Source organism: Sprattus sprattus, assembly GCF_963457725.1.
Source record: "Sprattus sprattus genome assembly, chromosome: 2".
NCBI lineage: Eukaryota > Metazoa > Chordata > Actinopteri > Clupeiformes > Clupeidae > Sprattus > Sprattus sprattus.
In genome coordinates this window covers 3,920,660-3,937,271 of record NC_137921.1, presented here as the reverse complement: position 1 = coordinate 3,937,271, position 16,612 = coordinate 3,920,660, and the positions used below count along the sequence as shown (strand labels likewise).

The 16,612-nt window shown below is 39.0% G+C and overlaps 1 protein-coding gene across 1 annotated transcript; it reads left to right on the top strand.

The window, feature by feature from the left end:
* Window positions 1-65: 65 nt before the first annotated feature.
* Window positions 66-16,363, top strand: LOC308360085 (class I histocompatibility antigen, F10 alpha chain-like). Its single transcript, XM_080831846.1, has 10 exons — window positions 66-182; window positions 10,439-10,735; window positions 12,150-12,440; window positions 12,538-12,825; window positions 13,266-13,397; window positions 13,949-14,095; window positions 14,170-14,265; window positions 14,355-14,450; window positions 14,668-14,707; window positions 14,796-16,363. Exons 1-9 carry the CDS (start codon window positions 71-73, stop codon window positions 14,682-14,684), a joined length of 1,476 nt encoding a protein of 491 aa, XP_080687972.1. The 5' UTR covers window positions 66-70; the 3' UTR covers window positions 14,685-14,707; window positions 14,796-16,363.
* The last annotated feature ends 249 nt before the right edge of the window (window positions 16,364-16,612 follow it).

Below are 16,612 nucleotides of genomic sequence, written 5' to 3'. Positions count from 1 at the left end.
CCGTCCAGCCAGAGCACATACTAGGGAAGTGTTGTTCTCGGCTTGTCCCTCAGTCCTCAAGCGGAAGCACATGCAGGAGGTCGAAAGGTCTTATCTTCGAGCTATTAAGTTTAGATTCGGCTGTAACACGATGGGTTTCACGACATCACTGACAGCCTGTGTAATTCTGTCGATGTGTTGGGGTAAGAGCACTTTTGAAAACATTTGTAAGGCCAGCCTGTCAAAGTGAAAGTAAAACTTAACAACAGACGTTCATCACACGCATTCAGAATTCTGTACTGATACATGAGGGATAACAAAATGAGCTTTGTAGGATCATAATTTTCTGAATGATTCCAACTACAGTATATATATTTGTCCTTCCAATTGTAGGTGTACAAATTATTGTCTTTTTCAAAGCAGAAAACACCATTTCTAAATGTGTTTATGTCTGTTAATAACTTTATTTTGAGGGATAAGAATATGAGCTTTGCTGAGACATGTCATTTTCTGGGTGATTCCTAATTTTTATATAACCTCAATGTATATTTTAATTTTATCATGTCATACTGTTTTAATTCATATGATTTAATTTATCCTAAATCAGTGTGTTTTGAATGCATACCTGTTGTACAACTGTTGGCTTAACATAACCTCACTTATTCGATTCCACTAAACAACAACTGACGGCATTTCCTCTTACTCACATCATTTGGCTAATGCTTTATAAACGTCCAGACAGAGCACAAAATAGGGAAGTGTTTTTTTTCTCTGAACGCCCCTCAGCCCTACTTCTGGTATTCAACCGGAGCGGAAATGCATGCAGGACGTCAAAAGTAATTTTTTTCAATCTATTAAGTAAAGTCAACTATTCAGATTCGGCTGTAACACGATGGGTTTCACGACATCACTGAAAATCTGTGTTATTCTGTCGATGAAAACGATTGTTAGGCCAACCTTGTAAAGTGAAAGGTCACCATAACAACAAAGTAACATTCTTAAACATTATGCATTCATAAGGTTACTGTAAGAAAAGAAACTGAAAAGGTAGATTTTGGTCAGAGGAATTGTTATATATTTTTTTACAAATTGTGATATTTTCAATTAGCCTGCCTCTTGCAATGTGTCCATGGCTGCGGTAGTTCTAGTTCCGCTAAGAACAGAATTGAAGAACGCAGAAAAGCAGTCATAGATATGCCATATTTGAGAATATTTGTATCATTAACAATTACGTTTCACATTTATCGTTATAAAATAGGGGATGTTGTTGAATCCCCAGAAAGGACTGTGTTATGTATCCATGACAGTGTTTACGGCATGCCCGTATTTTGATAGCATTCCTGTATTTTAATTTAACGGGTGATGTGTTTCCGGTCGGTGTGTCAGTTGGAATAAGTTTCAGTAAACAGTTGAACTTATGAGTAGGTATGATGACAAAATTTTCAAACACCCCTAAACTCAAACATGACTAGACAGAGCCAGACATTCCCTTTACAATGACACCTGGATTGTGAAAATCAGTTGAGGATTGAGAGAGTTATGGTATTTGTAATATCACCGATTATATCAAAATATTATACATTACTTACAATGGAAGTCATGTGACCGAAAACGCTTATTATTCACATGTTTTTGCTTGTAACTTCCTCATTTTATCAGATATTTGCATGAAATTTGAACAGAAGGTAGACTTTTGTTAGTTCTTTCAAGTGAAACCATGAACATTTAGTTGGAATGGGCATCAGACCCATGGTACCTCACTGAAAACAACTATAATTAATAAGCGGCCATTCATATTCACGAACGACGCCTGCTGCAGTGCATCTGACAGGACGTTCGCTAATCTACTCATCACAATTGACTAACAATGACTAACAATTTTCCGCGATTTAGTTTACTACTTTCTCGACCATGGATTTCGATGAAATTTCGTATGTACCAAGATAAGAAGTATATATTCAAGTCCACCTATCTTTCATCAGTGTCCAAGGCTTTAGATGAAGTCCGCTGACCGGTTGAAAGCCACTCAAATTTTCAGAGAGTTGCGGTGAACTGAAAACACCTCAGGGCTGAAAGCTCGAAATGTCTAACGATTACAGTGGTTGTACTCGATGTAAATACTGACGTATTCAGGACAAACATACTCTCACCAGGCGGCGAGGAGTGAATTTTGTATGACACATATTGACAGTATTAACGCAGAGTGGATCATGTTTTTGAGACAACAACCGCTCGCGGCGAACATTCTATGTCAACATACCTATTATGAGGCTCCCGTGTTTCGCGTAGTGTTTGCACACACAACAGACTGTATGCTGGTTAATTGAAATAGTGAGTGACAATCGCCACAGGTTGTCCGGTAAGAACAATACAGATGTCAATGTCCAAAGTTGTTTATTGCCAACACAAAGTGAAGTCTTGATTGAACAGGATGATATGGAATGAACAGTGTAATGAATGCTAGAATTATCCCTGTAGGGGACTTCTAACACACATGAATCCGTGTATTGACTGAAGTGAACCGTGAACTGAACCGTGATACAACGATCCGTGGTTTCTATGGAAATGATATATAACAAATATCTACAAACATTAGCGATCAAATACAATAAATTAATCATTATGTACAACAAGAGTGAACATATATACACAATGAAACCGACCACGTAAATAACACCCATATACACAAACACTCACATTCTCAAAGACGCACAGCAATGTAGAAAGTCTCTGATTAATTGACTAGTCCAACAAAGTCCACCAAACTCCTCTCTCCAGCTCTGCTCCCACACAATCCCTGCTGCTCCTCTCTCCAGCTTCTTGACCAACAAAATGGCCAGAGAGAAGGGCGGGCTTATATAGGGGGAGAGGGGCTGAGATGCATGTCAGGACATGCCTCAGTTGAAGACCTGAAACTGTCCACAGAGTTATGTGGGTTTCCTTGAAACTGTCTCTGGGGTGGCCAATAGACAGTGGCGTTCCACTGTTTACGACCCCCACAGAACCTAGGGATCAGCTGATAGGCTGACCTCTGCCTAGACCCCAGGCTCTGTGAGTGGCCCAAAACAGAAGGGTGCCTCAGCTGATAGCTCTGGGGAAGGGAGCCGTGTTTACAATAGTCATGATTCTACCAGACAGACATACAACAAATACAAGCACTTCACGAACACTGCAAATGGCAGTGATTAAATAAGCACTAAACTCAATCGCGTGGATACAGACATAGTGGAATAGAATGGACACATCTACATTCTGTAAATAAACATGTGAATATCCACAACTGAAATATATCATATGGGCCTACATAATATAAATAGGTCCTATCAAGGTCCACAAGTAGTCTACTCAACTTCACATCAGCCCATTTCTTTTTCTCTTCAGCCGCTGTGCACCCCCCTCTCCTGACACCACGTTAACCTCACTTTAATCTCGTCCCATTCCTCTTTTTGGGTGGCCTTTAATTAGCCTGGCCATTACCAGCCTGTGACTCCATTTCATTCCGTCTTTCAGTCTGGGCCAACCCAATGCATTTTGGTTTCCGAGATCGGCGGGTGCTTATCTTGAGGTTTAAAATCATTGGAGTTCCCTTAACCAATCAGCAACGTTTAGTAAGCATTCGGTAGATTAAACTCTTCCCAAAGTCAGTTGGGAGAAGAGCTACGACGTCCTTTCCAATCATAAAACTTACAAGAAAATACTCTTGTTCTCCTTTTAATTTTCTGATGTTCTCGAGAGTTGAGACAACTTTTCCGATAGCTTTTCGTGTCTTTTCCTCCAAGGCGAGTTTTGCGTCACAGCTCTGAACTGTTCGCTGATTGGTCCTGCAAAATTTTGAGTGCTGGAGACGATTGTCAATGGGGTTGGGCCAGACTGAGTATGAGCTTGAAATCAATTCAGGCGGAAATACGTAGGCTGGTGTCACCAGGCTAGCCTTTAATCCCTTATTGACAGAACTGAATAAGATGTCACGCTTAGATTCTATTTCTTGCAACAATACGTCCACCGGTGCACTGGTGAAGTTAGGTCTGCGTTTACTGGCCGGTGCACCACCGATTTTCGCTTTCGCTTTGACATGTTTTGATCAGTGTCAAGTTGCTTTTGCATTGCCTGTGGATTCTGTGGTCAAACGGCCCTGTGGTTGCATGCCCTTATAAGGAGCTGGGGGGCATTTATGTATGCATACACAATGTTCATTCAATTTAAGAATCACGGCATTCCTCATTCGGGGGAGCACAGCTAACTACACTTTGGTGGTTTAATAACACAATTCCACGCGTTCATGAATCCGACGGGGATCTTTCCTAGGGTTGGTCTTACAAAGTTCAATTTAAGAAGACACTTAAGAAAATGTTCCAGAGTGAGGTCCATTGATCGGTTGTTGATTGGATTGTTGTTGCTGTGGAAAGGAATTGTAGTGCGATACTATCTCCTGTCCTTTCTTGAAGGAGGCTTCAGTGTTCCCTTTGCAGAAAGAGATACGAAAGGAAGCTTTGACTAAAGCGTTTTTTTTTATTTTGAACCAGTGCCAGATCTGCCTCACTCACCACAGTGGTCAAAATGTGGTTGAACAGTTTATGAAGTTTGTACCTTCAAAAGATATTTACAGTAATTTGTCAGTTATGATGGGGTGCGAAGGTGATTTTAGATGGATTTTTGTTAAAGGCACCCAGTGCAACTTTATGTAAACATTCAATGAAAAATAAACATTACATTTCTAGTCTTTTTTACACATAGTAAGTTTCAATAACTCCATACCATTACATATCGACATTCAAGGAGCAAAGATGAGACGTCATTGTGTGGTGAGAACTGATAGAAAATCATAAACAACAACAATCGCCGGTGGGGAGAAGCCATTTTTCCATTGACTGGAGGCCTGCTTTATTTATTGTAGGTAACAAAAAATAAAGAAAATGGCGGCGATTGTTGTTGTTATCGATTTTCTATCAGTTCTCACCACACAACGACGTCTCATCTTTGCTGCTTGAATGTCGGTATGTAATGGTATGGAGTTATTGAAACTTACTACGTGTAAAAAAGACTAGAAATTGAATGTTTATTTTTAAGCCTCGAAAGTTGCACTGGGTGCCTTTAAGTGTCTTCAGTTTCAGGTACTATGCCATTGTCATATGTGTTTTTGTGTTACATGCTGTCATTATGCTGCCAGTGGCGACTCCTAGAGGACACCAGGGCCCCATTCCAATGGGCTTTAAATGCCTCCTTCCTTCCTTCCTATTCAGAGAGCAAGGACTGTCCCATTGTTTTTAAACCTTCTGTTCTGCTTTAGTCAGAGACCTTGAAATACGTCACATAACGGTCGTTTTTCAAGAGAGCATCTGAGCTTCCTTGATGCCCTAATGGTGGCATTTATTACCCATAACTCTGTGTGCCATTCCCTAACCGGAGCCGTTCGTTTTATTTCGAAAACAATTGCGGACATAATGGTTACGGTATTTACGGTAGCAGAGTCAGTAGATCACAAGGCTACAGACCGTAAATGTAAACATCAGCAGTAATTAAACAACTGTACTGATATTAAATGTACAACTAACATGCCATTCTCAAATTAAAGCCAGTGACATGAGTATTTTGGTGGTTTTTAACGATGTATACCGACAGTAAGCATGCCTAGCTAGGTAGCATTACCATTGGATCTGAATGGCAGTTATGCTAAGCAGCTGGCTATCCCCCCACCCGGGACTGAAGTTAGACCGACGAAGAGGCACTAAATTGGGACAGTTTTCGCTTGGCGAGTGGGGGAAGGTGGCAGGCTCCAGGCGCTCGTTACAACTGGCTTTTCCAACACCCGGAAATAGCCCGTTGGTGCACTTTGGACACTTTTCGCTTGACGAGCGGGGGCAATTATGCCGTGATTGATTAACAAAGAATTGTCTGAATTTGTTAAGGAGGTATCCATTAGCCATGTCGCTGTCAGTAGCTGATGAGAATGACTCGCTTGCTAACAACGTGCTTGCTTACGCACAGCGTGATGACACCACATACTGCCGTCTGACATAGAGTGCGCTAGTGCGAGCAGATATGTACACACAGCGTGATGACGCCACATCATTTCTGAATAGAGTGTCCGAATCATCGAAAATCATTTTTTTGGCATACCTTGATGTCTCATCAGACACCTGTCTGACTAGACATCGAGGAATCAAGAGAGCTCTCTAAGAAATGGAACACGGCCCAGGGGAAGCCCGGCCTCCTCCGAATAAAATTACTTGAGACGTGAAAATCTTTATAACAATAACAACCCGTGAAATACATTTTAATGAAACAATTCACGTGGTTATATTCTTCTTTAAATTAAGTGGCCTACCTTGTATTTGTTAGGTGACAGGAAAGAATTTTAAAACCATAATGTTTTCCGTTTCTCGCATAACAGTAGCCTATTTGAAGCCGTAAATGGACTCCAGACCTGGTCCACGCCCACTTGGCGTCTCTCACAATTGTTTTTAGAAAAAGGTGCCATTCAGCGCTGAAACATTTCCAGTGGGTATGTAGAGGAGGCTCGGGCTTGTTTGGTGTGAAAACATACAGTGAACTGTCTGTAGGCGGGCAAGTCTGGCTGTCTAGCATGAGCAGGTAACAAACTGAATTTCAAACAGAGAGTGAGAAGTTGGTCAGAGATCACAGCGTTCACTGTCGTAGTAAACAATGGATGTCAACTTTTGAGCAACAGCTAAATATTAAAGACAAAGGGAAGCCAACGTCAGATACTGCTTTGCTGGAAATTTTTTTTAAAATAAAGTAAGAACCTTTTCTACCCAACTAGGGGTGCAACGGATCAAAAAACTCATGGTTCGGATCGTTCCTCGGATCAGAGTCACGGATCAGATCATTTTTCGGATCAGCAAAAAATTTTTTTAAAAAAATAAATAAATAGACAAGACAAATAAACATGTGGAGGAAGGGGCTGCTTAAATGCCGCGGTGATGAGCGGTTGTTGAGCCGCTTTCGGTTTCACTCCTGTCAGTGAAACACCGGGGTGATGTCGCTGTAAATGCGTGGCCATGCTCGATGTGTTTCCACTGTTGTATGGCTTTCTTGTGCCACAGTGCCTACACACCGTCACGGTTTTATCCACCAACCTCTTTCCTTCTGCATTCAATTTGACAGGGGAGCCAAAATGCTCCCAAACAGGGGATTTAAATGTGGGGCGTTCAAGTTCTTCTGTTCCTCCGCTCGCCATGACCACGCTGTGTTGCAGGTTTTTCTTTATGTTAGCAATCGCTATGTCAGCTACGTGTTACGTCTGTGTGGTAACCTAGGCGACAGGTTTGTGTGGCAGCGCGAGTAAATGGAAACAGACGTAGCACTAGAGGCAGCAGTTATCGTTACAGTAGTCACCGAAGTCTTATTTTCCATGCCCACTGTTCTACATGTTGTACGCTGAGGACAATAAATCACAACGAGCCATAGGACTGTTTGCTTATTGAAAAGGGAACTGTTGCAGACTTTTACCCAGAGCGTGTTAAGTAGCTCTGTCCCTGGAACTAGCAGGAATGGTTACGGCTGTGTGTGGACTGAACATGCGCACAATTTTTTTTTTTTTCATAAATCAATCCTCGGATCATGCGTGTGCCGAACCGAAATAGATGATCCGAACGGATCACGGATCAATGATGATCCGTTGCACCCCTATACCCAACACTATGCTAAGACTGCATGGTTAACTGATACTAGCAATGCATGGGTTACCACAGGGTTTACAGATTTATCTTTTAAGGTTAGAGAGCAATTGACCTATCGCTAAGCCCCGCCCCCCATTGTTACTGTTGCTAACTCGGACACGTTATCAGAGCTGACTAGAGTTTACAATGGCAGCTACCAGTGTCAAAACTATATCCCAAGAGGTTCTAGACAAGTTTTGGAGACAAAAGGACCTGATTTCGTCTAGAAGCCTTCAAAAGGGACTTAATTATGCAATGGAGGGATATGTATACAATTTAAAACTCGATATGGTGGATAACAAGCTTAAATTTGAGGCGAGAATTTACAGAGCTCAATGCAAGAGGGAGAAGCCTCAACTCACGGTCATCACGATTGCAGATAAATACATCCAATGCCAGCATTGTTCATGCACCGCATGGGAAAGATACAATGAATTCACATTCAGTTAATTTAACTAATCTGGAAGGCACAGAGATGTAGACCTACGTTTATTAACTAGCATTAACCTGCCCCTGACAGGACAGTGTCCTAACCATATGGTCCTAACTGTCTAGCTTGTTATTGTAACCTTGTTAATTACTGGCATGCGTGTGTTTTGTTCACGTTGTCATGTTAATCCATTATTAAACCTATGTATACTTGTGCATATCGTTTGTTTAATAGAATGGCCGATTTTTAACAAACTCCCATAACTGACAAAGCTACGCTAGCACAGCTAGTGAATCGTTAACGTTAGCTAGTTTGAACCAGAGATAACTTGCCTAAGCCTAGCATAACATCAGTGGTGAAAGTAAGCAGGTACTGTGAATAATGAGTATGCCTTTTATCATGTAGGCTTTAGTTGATTGCTTAAGCAAAGGAAAATTCCAACCTAACAAGAGAATGGCAGAAAGCTAATGAACGTAGCGTTCACTGTGTGGTCTGCCACAGCTTAATCCACCGGAGATATTTGGCCCGGTCTTGTTTTCGTTTAGGAAATGAGATACAATATACCCCATTGCCTATCCTCTCATGATACCTCGTATCAGTGCACTACCCCATCTACCCCATGCACATCGTTTGGCCATTTTTATTGAACCTACATTACCACAAACCTCATAAAACAACCGATAAATCACGGTCTGTAATGCTATCCTATGGAGCTGTAAACTCACGATGTCCGAGTGCAGCTGTTACTAAACTGCCATTGGCCAGTCTGCGTTCGAAAGGCGGGGCTTAGCGATAGGTGAATTGACATGATATATCAAAGTCCCACATTACATTTTGTCTTAAATTAAAGCTATTCAGCAAAGAAAGGATTGACCGATCAAGATGTTTCTGAAAGAGGTTGTTAAGTCTAACGTGTTATGAGGAGATAGCCTAGTTCTCAGTGTTCAGTTTCTGTTGTACATAGGCTTACTTACAGTGTCTGAAGGTAGCTCATTTTTCTAACTTCGATATCCTCAATCCTACACTGAATGCGTTGCAAAATATTTGTTACCTGGATTATATCATTCTTAGATTGATCTTTGTTTCTTTGTTTTATAGTAAGTGACAGTGGTGGGTAGTAACGCGTTACAAGGAACGCAAATGAGTAAAAAAGAAAAAATTCCGGGTAACGAGAACTTTTTGCGTTCCTTTATAAAGTCTGAACTTTTACTCTTACTCGAGTAAATATTTAAACTAGAATTCTACTCTTTACTCAGTTACATTTCCATTGTGCTTTCATTAAAATGAGTATTGTGATAAAAGTACACATATCTTTGTTTACTGGAATACAAGCATACACGGCAACCAGAGGGTAAAAACGGAGAGGTCAGTTAGCTATGCGTTATCGACGCGCCCTCCACAGGTTGCAACATTGTTGTCATTTCATAGCAGGAGACAACTTCAGGTCGACCGTTACGACTATAACTTTAATCGCCGCCACTATGGATGAGAAGATGGAAGAAGCTAGCGTTACTGGTCCTCCTGACAGTCCTGGGGCAGCCCCCACTCCAATGTAATAATATTTTTTGCCACTCACCGTCAGCATGTTTATTTACTTGGCTAGCTTGCAAAAGGCAGCTAAGTTATACTGTCAGAATTGTTAGCACGAATAAGTCAAAAATTTGTAAAATGGCAGGTGATTCATGGCATCTTTTTTCTCTAACCGGGATGATCTTGTAAATAACAATGCTTTTGCAGTCAGAAAGAGAGCGAGAGGGCATTTCTCTCCATGAGAAAGAATGAGATCTCCTACATGGTCAATATTTTTAATGGCCTACTGTTATTTTCTATGAGATGTGTAATGAAAAAAAAAACATACATGATACAATGAAGCAACTTGTGAAGAAATGTGTCAAGAGTGCATTTCTTTCTGACTTACTCACGTTATGTTTTTCATTTGTCCAAACACTCCAACACAAAAAAGTAACTTGTAATTTGAGTAACTTTTAAACGGAGTACTTTTTTACTCTTACTCGAGTAAGTTTTCCAATTGGAATATTTACTTTTACTCAAGTCGATTTTGAAGGAGGTAATTGTACTTTTACTTGAGTACCAATTTTCAGTACTCTACCCACCACTGGTAAGTGATAACTTGGTTTGGACAATGAAACTGAACATAATATATTAAACACCTGGTTATCGTGGTGCAAAGTGATTAGACACTAGTTACTGTGAAATGTATAACCGTAGTATAAGTTAAGCACAGCATTACTAAACATTGTGCACCTGAAGAAGAAAATTATGTGTTGTGGCTACATTTCACTACTGTATGCTTCTTTTCATTACTTATAAACTTTTTTCCTCACTGTAGATTTGAAAGTTGAAAGTTTGGAAGAACGCCATTCTCTGCACTATGTGTACACGGCCCTGTCAAAGGCAGTCTCTGCACCTGGAATCTTCGAATTTACTGCTATGGGGCTACTGGACGACAAAAAGATTGATTACTATAACAGCAGAGACAAGGTCAAGATTCCTGAACAGGAGTGGATGAAAGAAAAGCTTCCAGCGGAATACTGGAACCAAGGCACCCAGTCACGCAAAAGCAAAGAGCAGTGGTTCAAAGTCAATGTAAACATTCTGATGGATCGCATGAGACAAAACAACTCAGGTGAGTCCCACTCCAAACACATCTTTATAACATAGTTTTGTCAGCAACAGACACACCTTCATTAGTCGCAAACAACATTTTTTTAGATAACACATACTCACATTCAAACGCGTAGAAAAAACAATGTATATGGGCTGAAAACATGGGCAGTATTTCAGCTGAATAAAAAAAAAAGTCATATTTGGTAAAGTCTTGTGTTTTTACTAGTGCTGTCAGTTTAACGCGTTATTAACAGTCTGAGGAAAAGAATAGGTCAAAATAAGTATTAATAGTGAATATCTGAGGAAAAGAATGATTGTTGAGTAAAAACTAATGCTGTCAAACGATTAAAATATTTAATCGCGATTAATCGCATTTTTATCATAGTTAACTCAAAATTGATCGCGATTAATCGTAAATGTATTAATCGCATGTTTTATTTTATTGAAAAACAACATTGCCAAACAGGACGGTACAAAATAAAATTATAAAATGCAAATTTCAGATAAACAAGGACTCAGCCTATAGTGCAAAAAAATTTAAAATAAATAAATAAAACTATTTTTTTATGTATTTACAACGCGTTAATCGCGCGATAAAAAAATGAACGGCGTTAACGCAAGCCCATTTTAACGCCGTTCATTTTTTTATCGCGCGATTAACGCATTGTAAATACATAAAAAAAGAGTTTTATTTATTTATTTTTAATTTTTTTGCACACATTTAAAAAAAAAAAAAAAAAATGTATTTATTTATTTTTCATTTTTTTGCAGACTTAGTGGCACCTAATATTCTAGTTACACACACAGAGAGAAAAGCCATGTTCCTGCTTTCATAAGCACATGATTCATACAAGGAATATATTAATACAAGGCACTTGATTATTACATGACTTATTATTACATGACTTACGTAAGTCATTAACAGTGTTTGGACATAATCTCTATCAGCACACACCAGTTTGCTCGTGTTTGGCCCAATAATGGAAACACAGCTATTAAAGGTGCAATAAGGATCAATAGCTATTCGCTAAAGGTATGCTAGCAGCTAAAACTAACGAAATCTCTTGAAAATCTCTTGAAATGTGCTGACTTTGACATTATGACAAACTAGTTACTCAACGACTGTCCTTACACAGTCAAACATCAAGCAAGTGCAACACAAGACTAAGCAAGACGGCAAATAAGCTACTTACTAGATCGGCAGAAGGTAAACAAGTCAGGTCGGCGGGCTGCGGCAGGCGAAACTACAGAACGCAGTTATATGCCTATCGACCCTGCTATGCCAATGGCACCGACGCGATTCTCCTTATTAAACGTCATTGCAGCGCCCCAGTTTTTTTAAGCTGTTATTTTAAGGTTAAACTGCTTATCCTTACCCTAATCCTGAAGCATAATTGTTGCATAATCCACCTTAAATGCTTATTTTTCCTCAGATCTTCATGTTCTTATGTGGAGACATGGCTGTGAGGTCATCACCGCGCCAGACGGATCCTCCGAGTTTGTCAAGGGTGTGGACGAATACAGCTATGATGGCATGGATTTCCTGTCCTTTGATGAGGTTTCAACGCAGTGGGTGGCCCCTGTTTATGCAGCTGAAGCAACGAAAAGAAAGTGGGATGGGGTGCCAACCCTAAACCAGTACACCAAGGGCTACCTGGAGACAGAGTGTGTGCGTTGGCTGGGTGACTTCAGAGGATACAGGGACGAGAAGGAAAAGCAAACGGGTTGAGTGTACTTACACTAGCGCCAGATCCATCACTTTTGTTAAATACAGTTTGCAGCAATTCAATATTTGATCATTCTTTCTTTTTGCTTCATCAGATCCACCAAAGATGTATTTGTTTGCTAAAGATGCCCAAGCTTCAGATACATTCAAGTTGACCTGTATGGCCACAGGCCTCTACTCAAAAAACGTTGAGATCAGCATCCTGAAGGGTGGCTGGAGTGTAAAGAAAAGTTGTAAGGAACCTAAGGATATCTTGCCCAATGATGATGGAACCTACCAGATCAGACTCAGTGTGGACGCAAAGAAATCAGAGATAGATGAGTATGGATGTGAGGTGAATCAAGGGGACCAGAAAACCAGACTTGAAGCCAAATGGCCCAGAGGTGAAATCACATTGCCTGGTTATGCCTTTCAATTTACAACTGGAACTTTACAGATCAGAGTGTACTTGTGCCACAAAGAAAACAGGGATTGCATTTTAAATGTATCCCTCTGTCATCAAGTAATTTCAGTAGTTTATTTCATGAAAAAAAAAAAAAAATCTCATGGCTCTGACAGCCTTCTAAATTGCACAACCATGCCAACCAAGCTTGTATACTAATAACGATAACAATAATGGTGCAGTTCTAAAAAATATGGCCATTTTAATTGATTCTGGTAATCTTCCATTAATTCCAGAATGAAATTCATTTATTTCATCTACAAATAAGGCCTGAGCAACAGTAATGATCTATTTCTGATCAGACAAGACAAGACTATCCTTTAAGCCACAAATACCCAAGCTTCTGAAGTGCACATAAAGCATTTTTGTTGTTCTTTGCAGATGGGATATATTCGACTCATACTCCCTCCTCGACTGGAAAGAATGTGGTGGTGGCGGTGGTGGTGGTGCTGCTGGTGCTGGTGCTGGTGCTGGGGATTGTGGGGTTCATATGTGTGCAAAGAGGCATTATTGGTAAGTTCTCTATATGACAGAAATTGAAAGCAGATTCATATTGAGATAGTGAAAAATTAAAATGTAATGTAACTTCTTACTGTATAGATTGATTTGTATTTAGACAGTTTACTGTTTAAATCCTTTGCTTGAGATCTTCATGACCATATCAATGAATATTTGGTTTTGTCTGTGATTAGATAAAGGCAGTGGTTCCAATATGAGTACTTATGCTTTTATTTTATTGAAAAACAACATTGCCAAACAGGGCGGTACAAAATTAAATTATAAAGTGCACATTTCAGATAAACAAGGACTCGGCCTATAGTGCAGTTAAACCATGGCTTAATATTTTTCTTTTTTTTTCAAGTTTGCTGTGAACATAGAAGTCAGGCCTCTTATTTCCTTAATTGGATATTAATCAGTTTTAACAAATATCTATATACATACTGTATAAAGAGTCTATGTCCATTTCAAATTGTGGTAATGTCACCATTAGTTGAATGTTCTGACTGCCCAGACTCTCCACCATGAAATTCACAATTTTAAACACATTGACACTTTCTGGCTAGACATCAACAAGCTTCTAAATAGAAATGCAACCCCTGCGAATGGCTCAGCTGGAAAGAATGGACTTGTCCCATCACCACCAGGACCAATCACCACCAGGACGCCAAAGACTAATATGGAAAACAACTCTCTACTGGCGGTCGGACAAGGTAAAATCAATTGGTTCTAAGTCGTCTTTAAGTATCATTACTTTCGGTGTCCTTACTCATTTCTCTCTTTCCAGATGCCGAGAAGAAAAGCGCAGATTCTGCCTCTAGTGACTCTGGTAGTAGTACTGGATCATCTGGAGTAGGCCGTCCAGATGTCTCAACCAACAGCAGTAAGGAAGAAACTAATGTTGTTGTTTAAGGTTATGTTTTGAAAGACCTCTTTGTCAATTATCCTGTACTTGATATACTCTCTTTCCAGATGCCATGAAGACAGGCGCAGATTCTGCCTCTAGTGACTCTGGTAATATTACTGGATCATCTAGCAGTAAGGAAGAAATGAATGTTGTTGTTGAAGGTAATGATTTGAAAGACCTCTGTGTCAAGTATCCTGTACTTGATATACTCAAGCTTAGTATAAATAACAAATGAACAACCTGCATACACATCCTCACTTTAAAAAAAACAAAGCTGTTGGTTTGAAGAGGATTAAAGCCTTATGAATAGCTGCAGATTAATTAAATTCTTCTCTTTTTCTCACACCAACCATTGATTTTCTCACATCTTCCTGATAGGGATGCCCAGTGACTAACCTGTCTGAACACCAGTGGAATGGTGAGTATATCAGCAGCTCCCACTGGGAGACGAATGTGTCTGAGTGATTTAAAATTAAAACTTTAAATAAAACGTCTTTCTGTTTCAGGATGAAATTTATTTTCTTCCCACGGATGCAGACTACCCCAAGAATACCCCTACAAGCTAATGTTCTAATCTAATTCAATTAGTAACATTACTTAGTGCATTTTTCACAGGTTAACTAGTAATCTGCAAACTATTACATTTAAAAAGTAACCTTCCTAACCCTGGTGTTGAGTAAAGACCTTTGTTACCTTGATTTTGGAGGAATGTTTGAAGTTACAAGTTAATGTTTGAAGTTACAAGTTAATTCGAATGCTCTTAAAAGCAAATCTTACAAATTGGTCAGATTAAATAAATAGCACCTGTTACAAAGTAGATATGCCAAAAGTTTTAGTGATTTGGTGTCTTGAACCAAAGTTGGGGAGTTGGTTACATGTAACAACATTACAAAACCAATGTAGTTGTAATGCGTTCCAATCACTGAGGGGAAAATATAATCTAATTGCAGTTACTGATCCAAATGTTGAAAAGCTGTAAAGGCAATATAACATTCATCCACAACATCTAATATTCAATATAACAAGATGATTTTCATCCTTTTCACCATCTAGACAGGCTCCATTCATTTGGCAGTATGCGCTGACATTTGAGCATTGTTTTGTATTGGTTCTCCTCACCTCTCATCTTCTAATCAAAAATCTAATTCAATTAGTAACGTTACTTAGTGCATTTTTCACAGGTTAACTAGTAATCTGCAAACTATTACATTTAAAAAGTAACCTTCCTAACCCTGGTGTTGAGTAAAGACCTTTGTTACCTTGATTTTGGAGGAATGTTTGAAGTTACAAGTTAATGTATTTACCGGCATGGACTTAGATTGACAGGAAAAAATGTCTTTTTTAAGATGGGTGTTACAGACTTTCCAGAAATTCCACTATTTTCTTTGAGCTTTGGCTTCACATATGTATAAAAATAGTTTTAATAGAGGTCACTTGGTTTTTATCTTTTATCTTTCTTTTATGTTTGTTTGTTTATTGTTCTCTCCCTTGTACGTCGCTTTGGACAAAAGCGTCTGCTAAATGACTAAATGTAAATGTAAATGTTTTATCACTCAGTTTTTATCGTTTAGCTCCTTTTATCTTTGTGTGTTTACTGTAAGAGATGTTTATTTCATATTGATCATTTTATTTAACTACATAAAGCAAATCATAAAAGTGAAATGGAATTTAGGTTTTTTGTTACCTTTTAATATATTTGGTCATATCAGGGGAAAGCATGGACGCTTCACATACGTTTAAAAAAAAAAAAACTTTCTCTGAAGAAAGAGGTCACTTGGTTTTGTGCTTTAGCTTTCTTTTTATCACTTAGTTTTTATCTTGTAGCTCTTTTTTATCTTTGTGTGTTTACTATAAGAGATGTACATTTTATATTGAGAAAGATTTTTAACTATACATAGCAGATCATAATCGTGAAATGGAAGGTTTATGTTTTGTTGTTACACACACATTTTAAAATATTTGGTAATATCAGGGGAAATCATGGAAATCATGCTGAGGCATGTTTATTTCCTCGTCATATACATTTGTTTATTTCCTCTTGTCATGTGATTCCTCCAAACCAGAAGTTAACTTTCTTTTTAATTACAGAAATGTATCATAAAGTTAATGGCAATAAAGAGATAATAAAACTGTTATCTGAGGTGCTTTTTTTTTGTTCTCCTCAAAAAAAAAAATTATTCCCGCAAACCTTTTATGTATGTTATATAAACAGAGAAATGAAATGTGCACTTCTCAAGGACTGCTGTTGGCACCGAACATTAAACACACACACACACACAATGAATATAATATGAAAAGTACTATGTGATTATTTTCCCAAAAC

Bases quoted from the DNA above. Each gene is read 5' to 3' on its own strand.
- LOC308360085 (XM_080831846.1), top strand. From the start codon at position 71: ATGCAGGAGGTCGAAAGGTCTTATCTTCGAGCTATTAAGTTTAGATTC. The intron at 10,736-12,149 runs GTGAGTCCCACT...ATTTTTCCTCAG, and splicing joins CATGAGACAAAACAACTCAG to ATCTTCATGTTCTTATGTGG. The intron at 12,826-13,265 runs GTGAAATCACAT...TGTTCTTTGCAG, and splicing joins TGAAGCCAAATGGCCCAGAG to ATGGGATATATTCGACTCAT.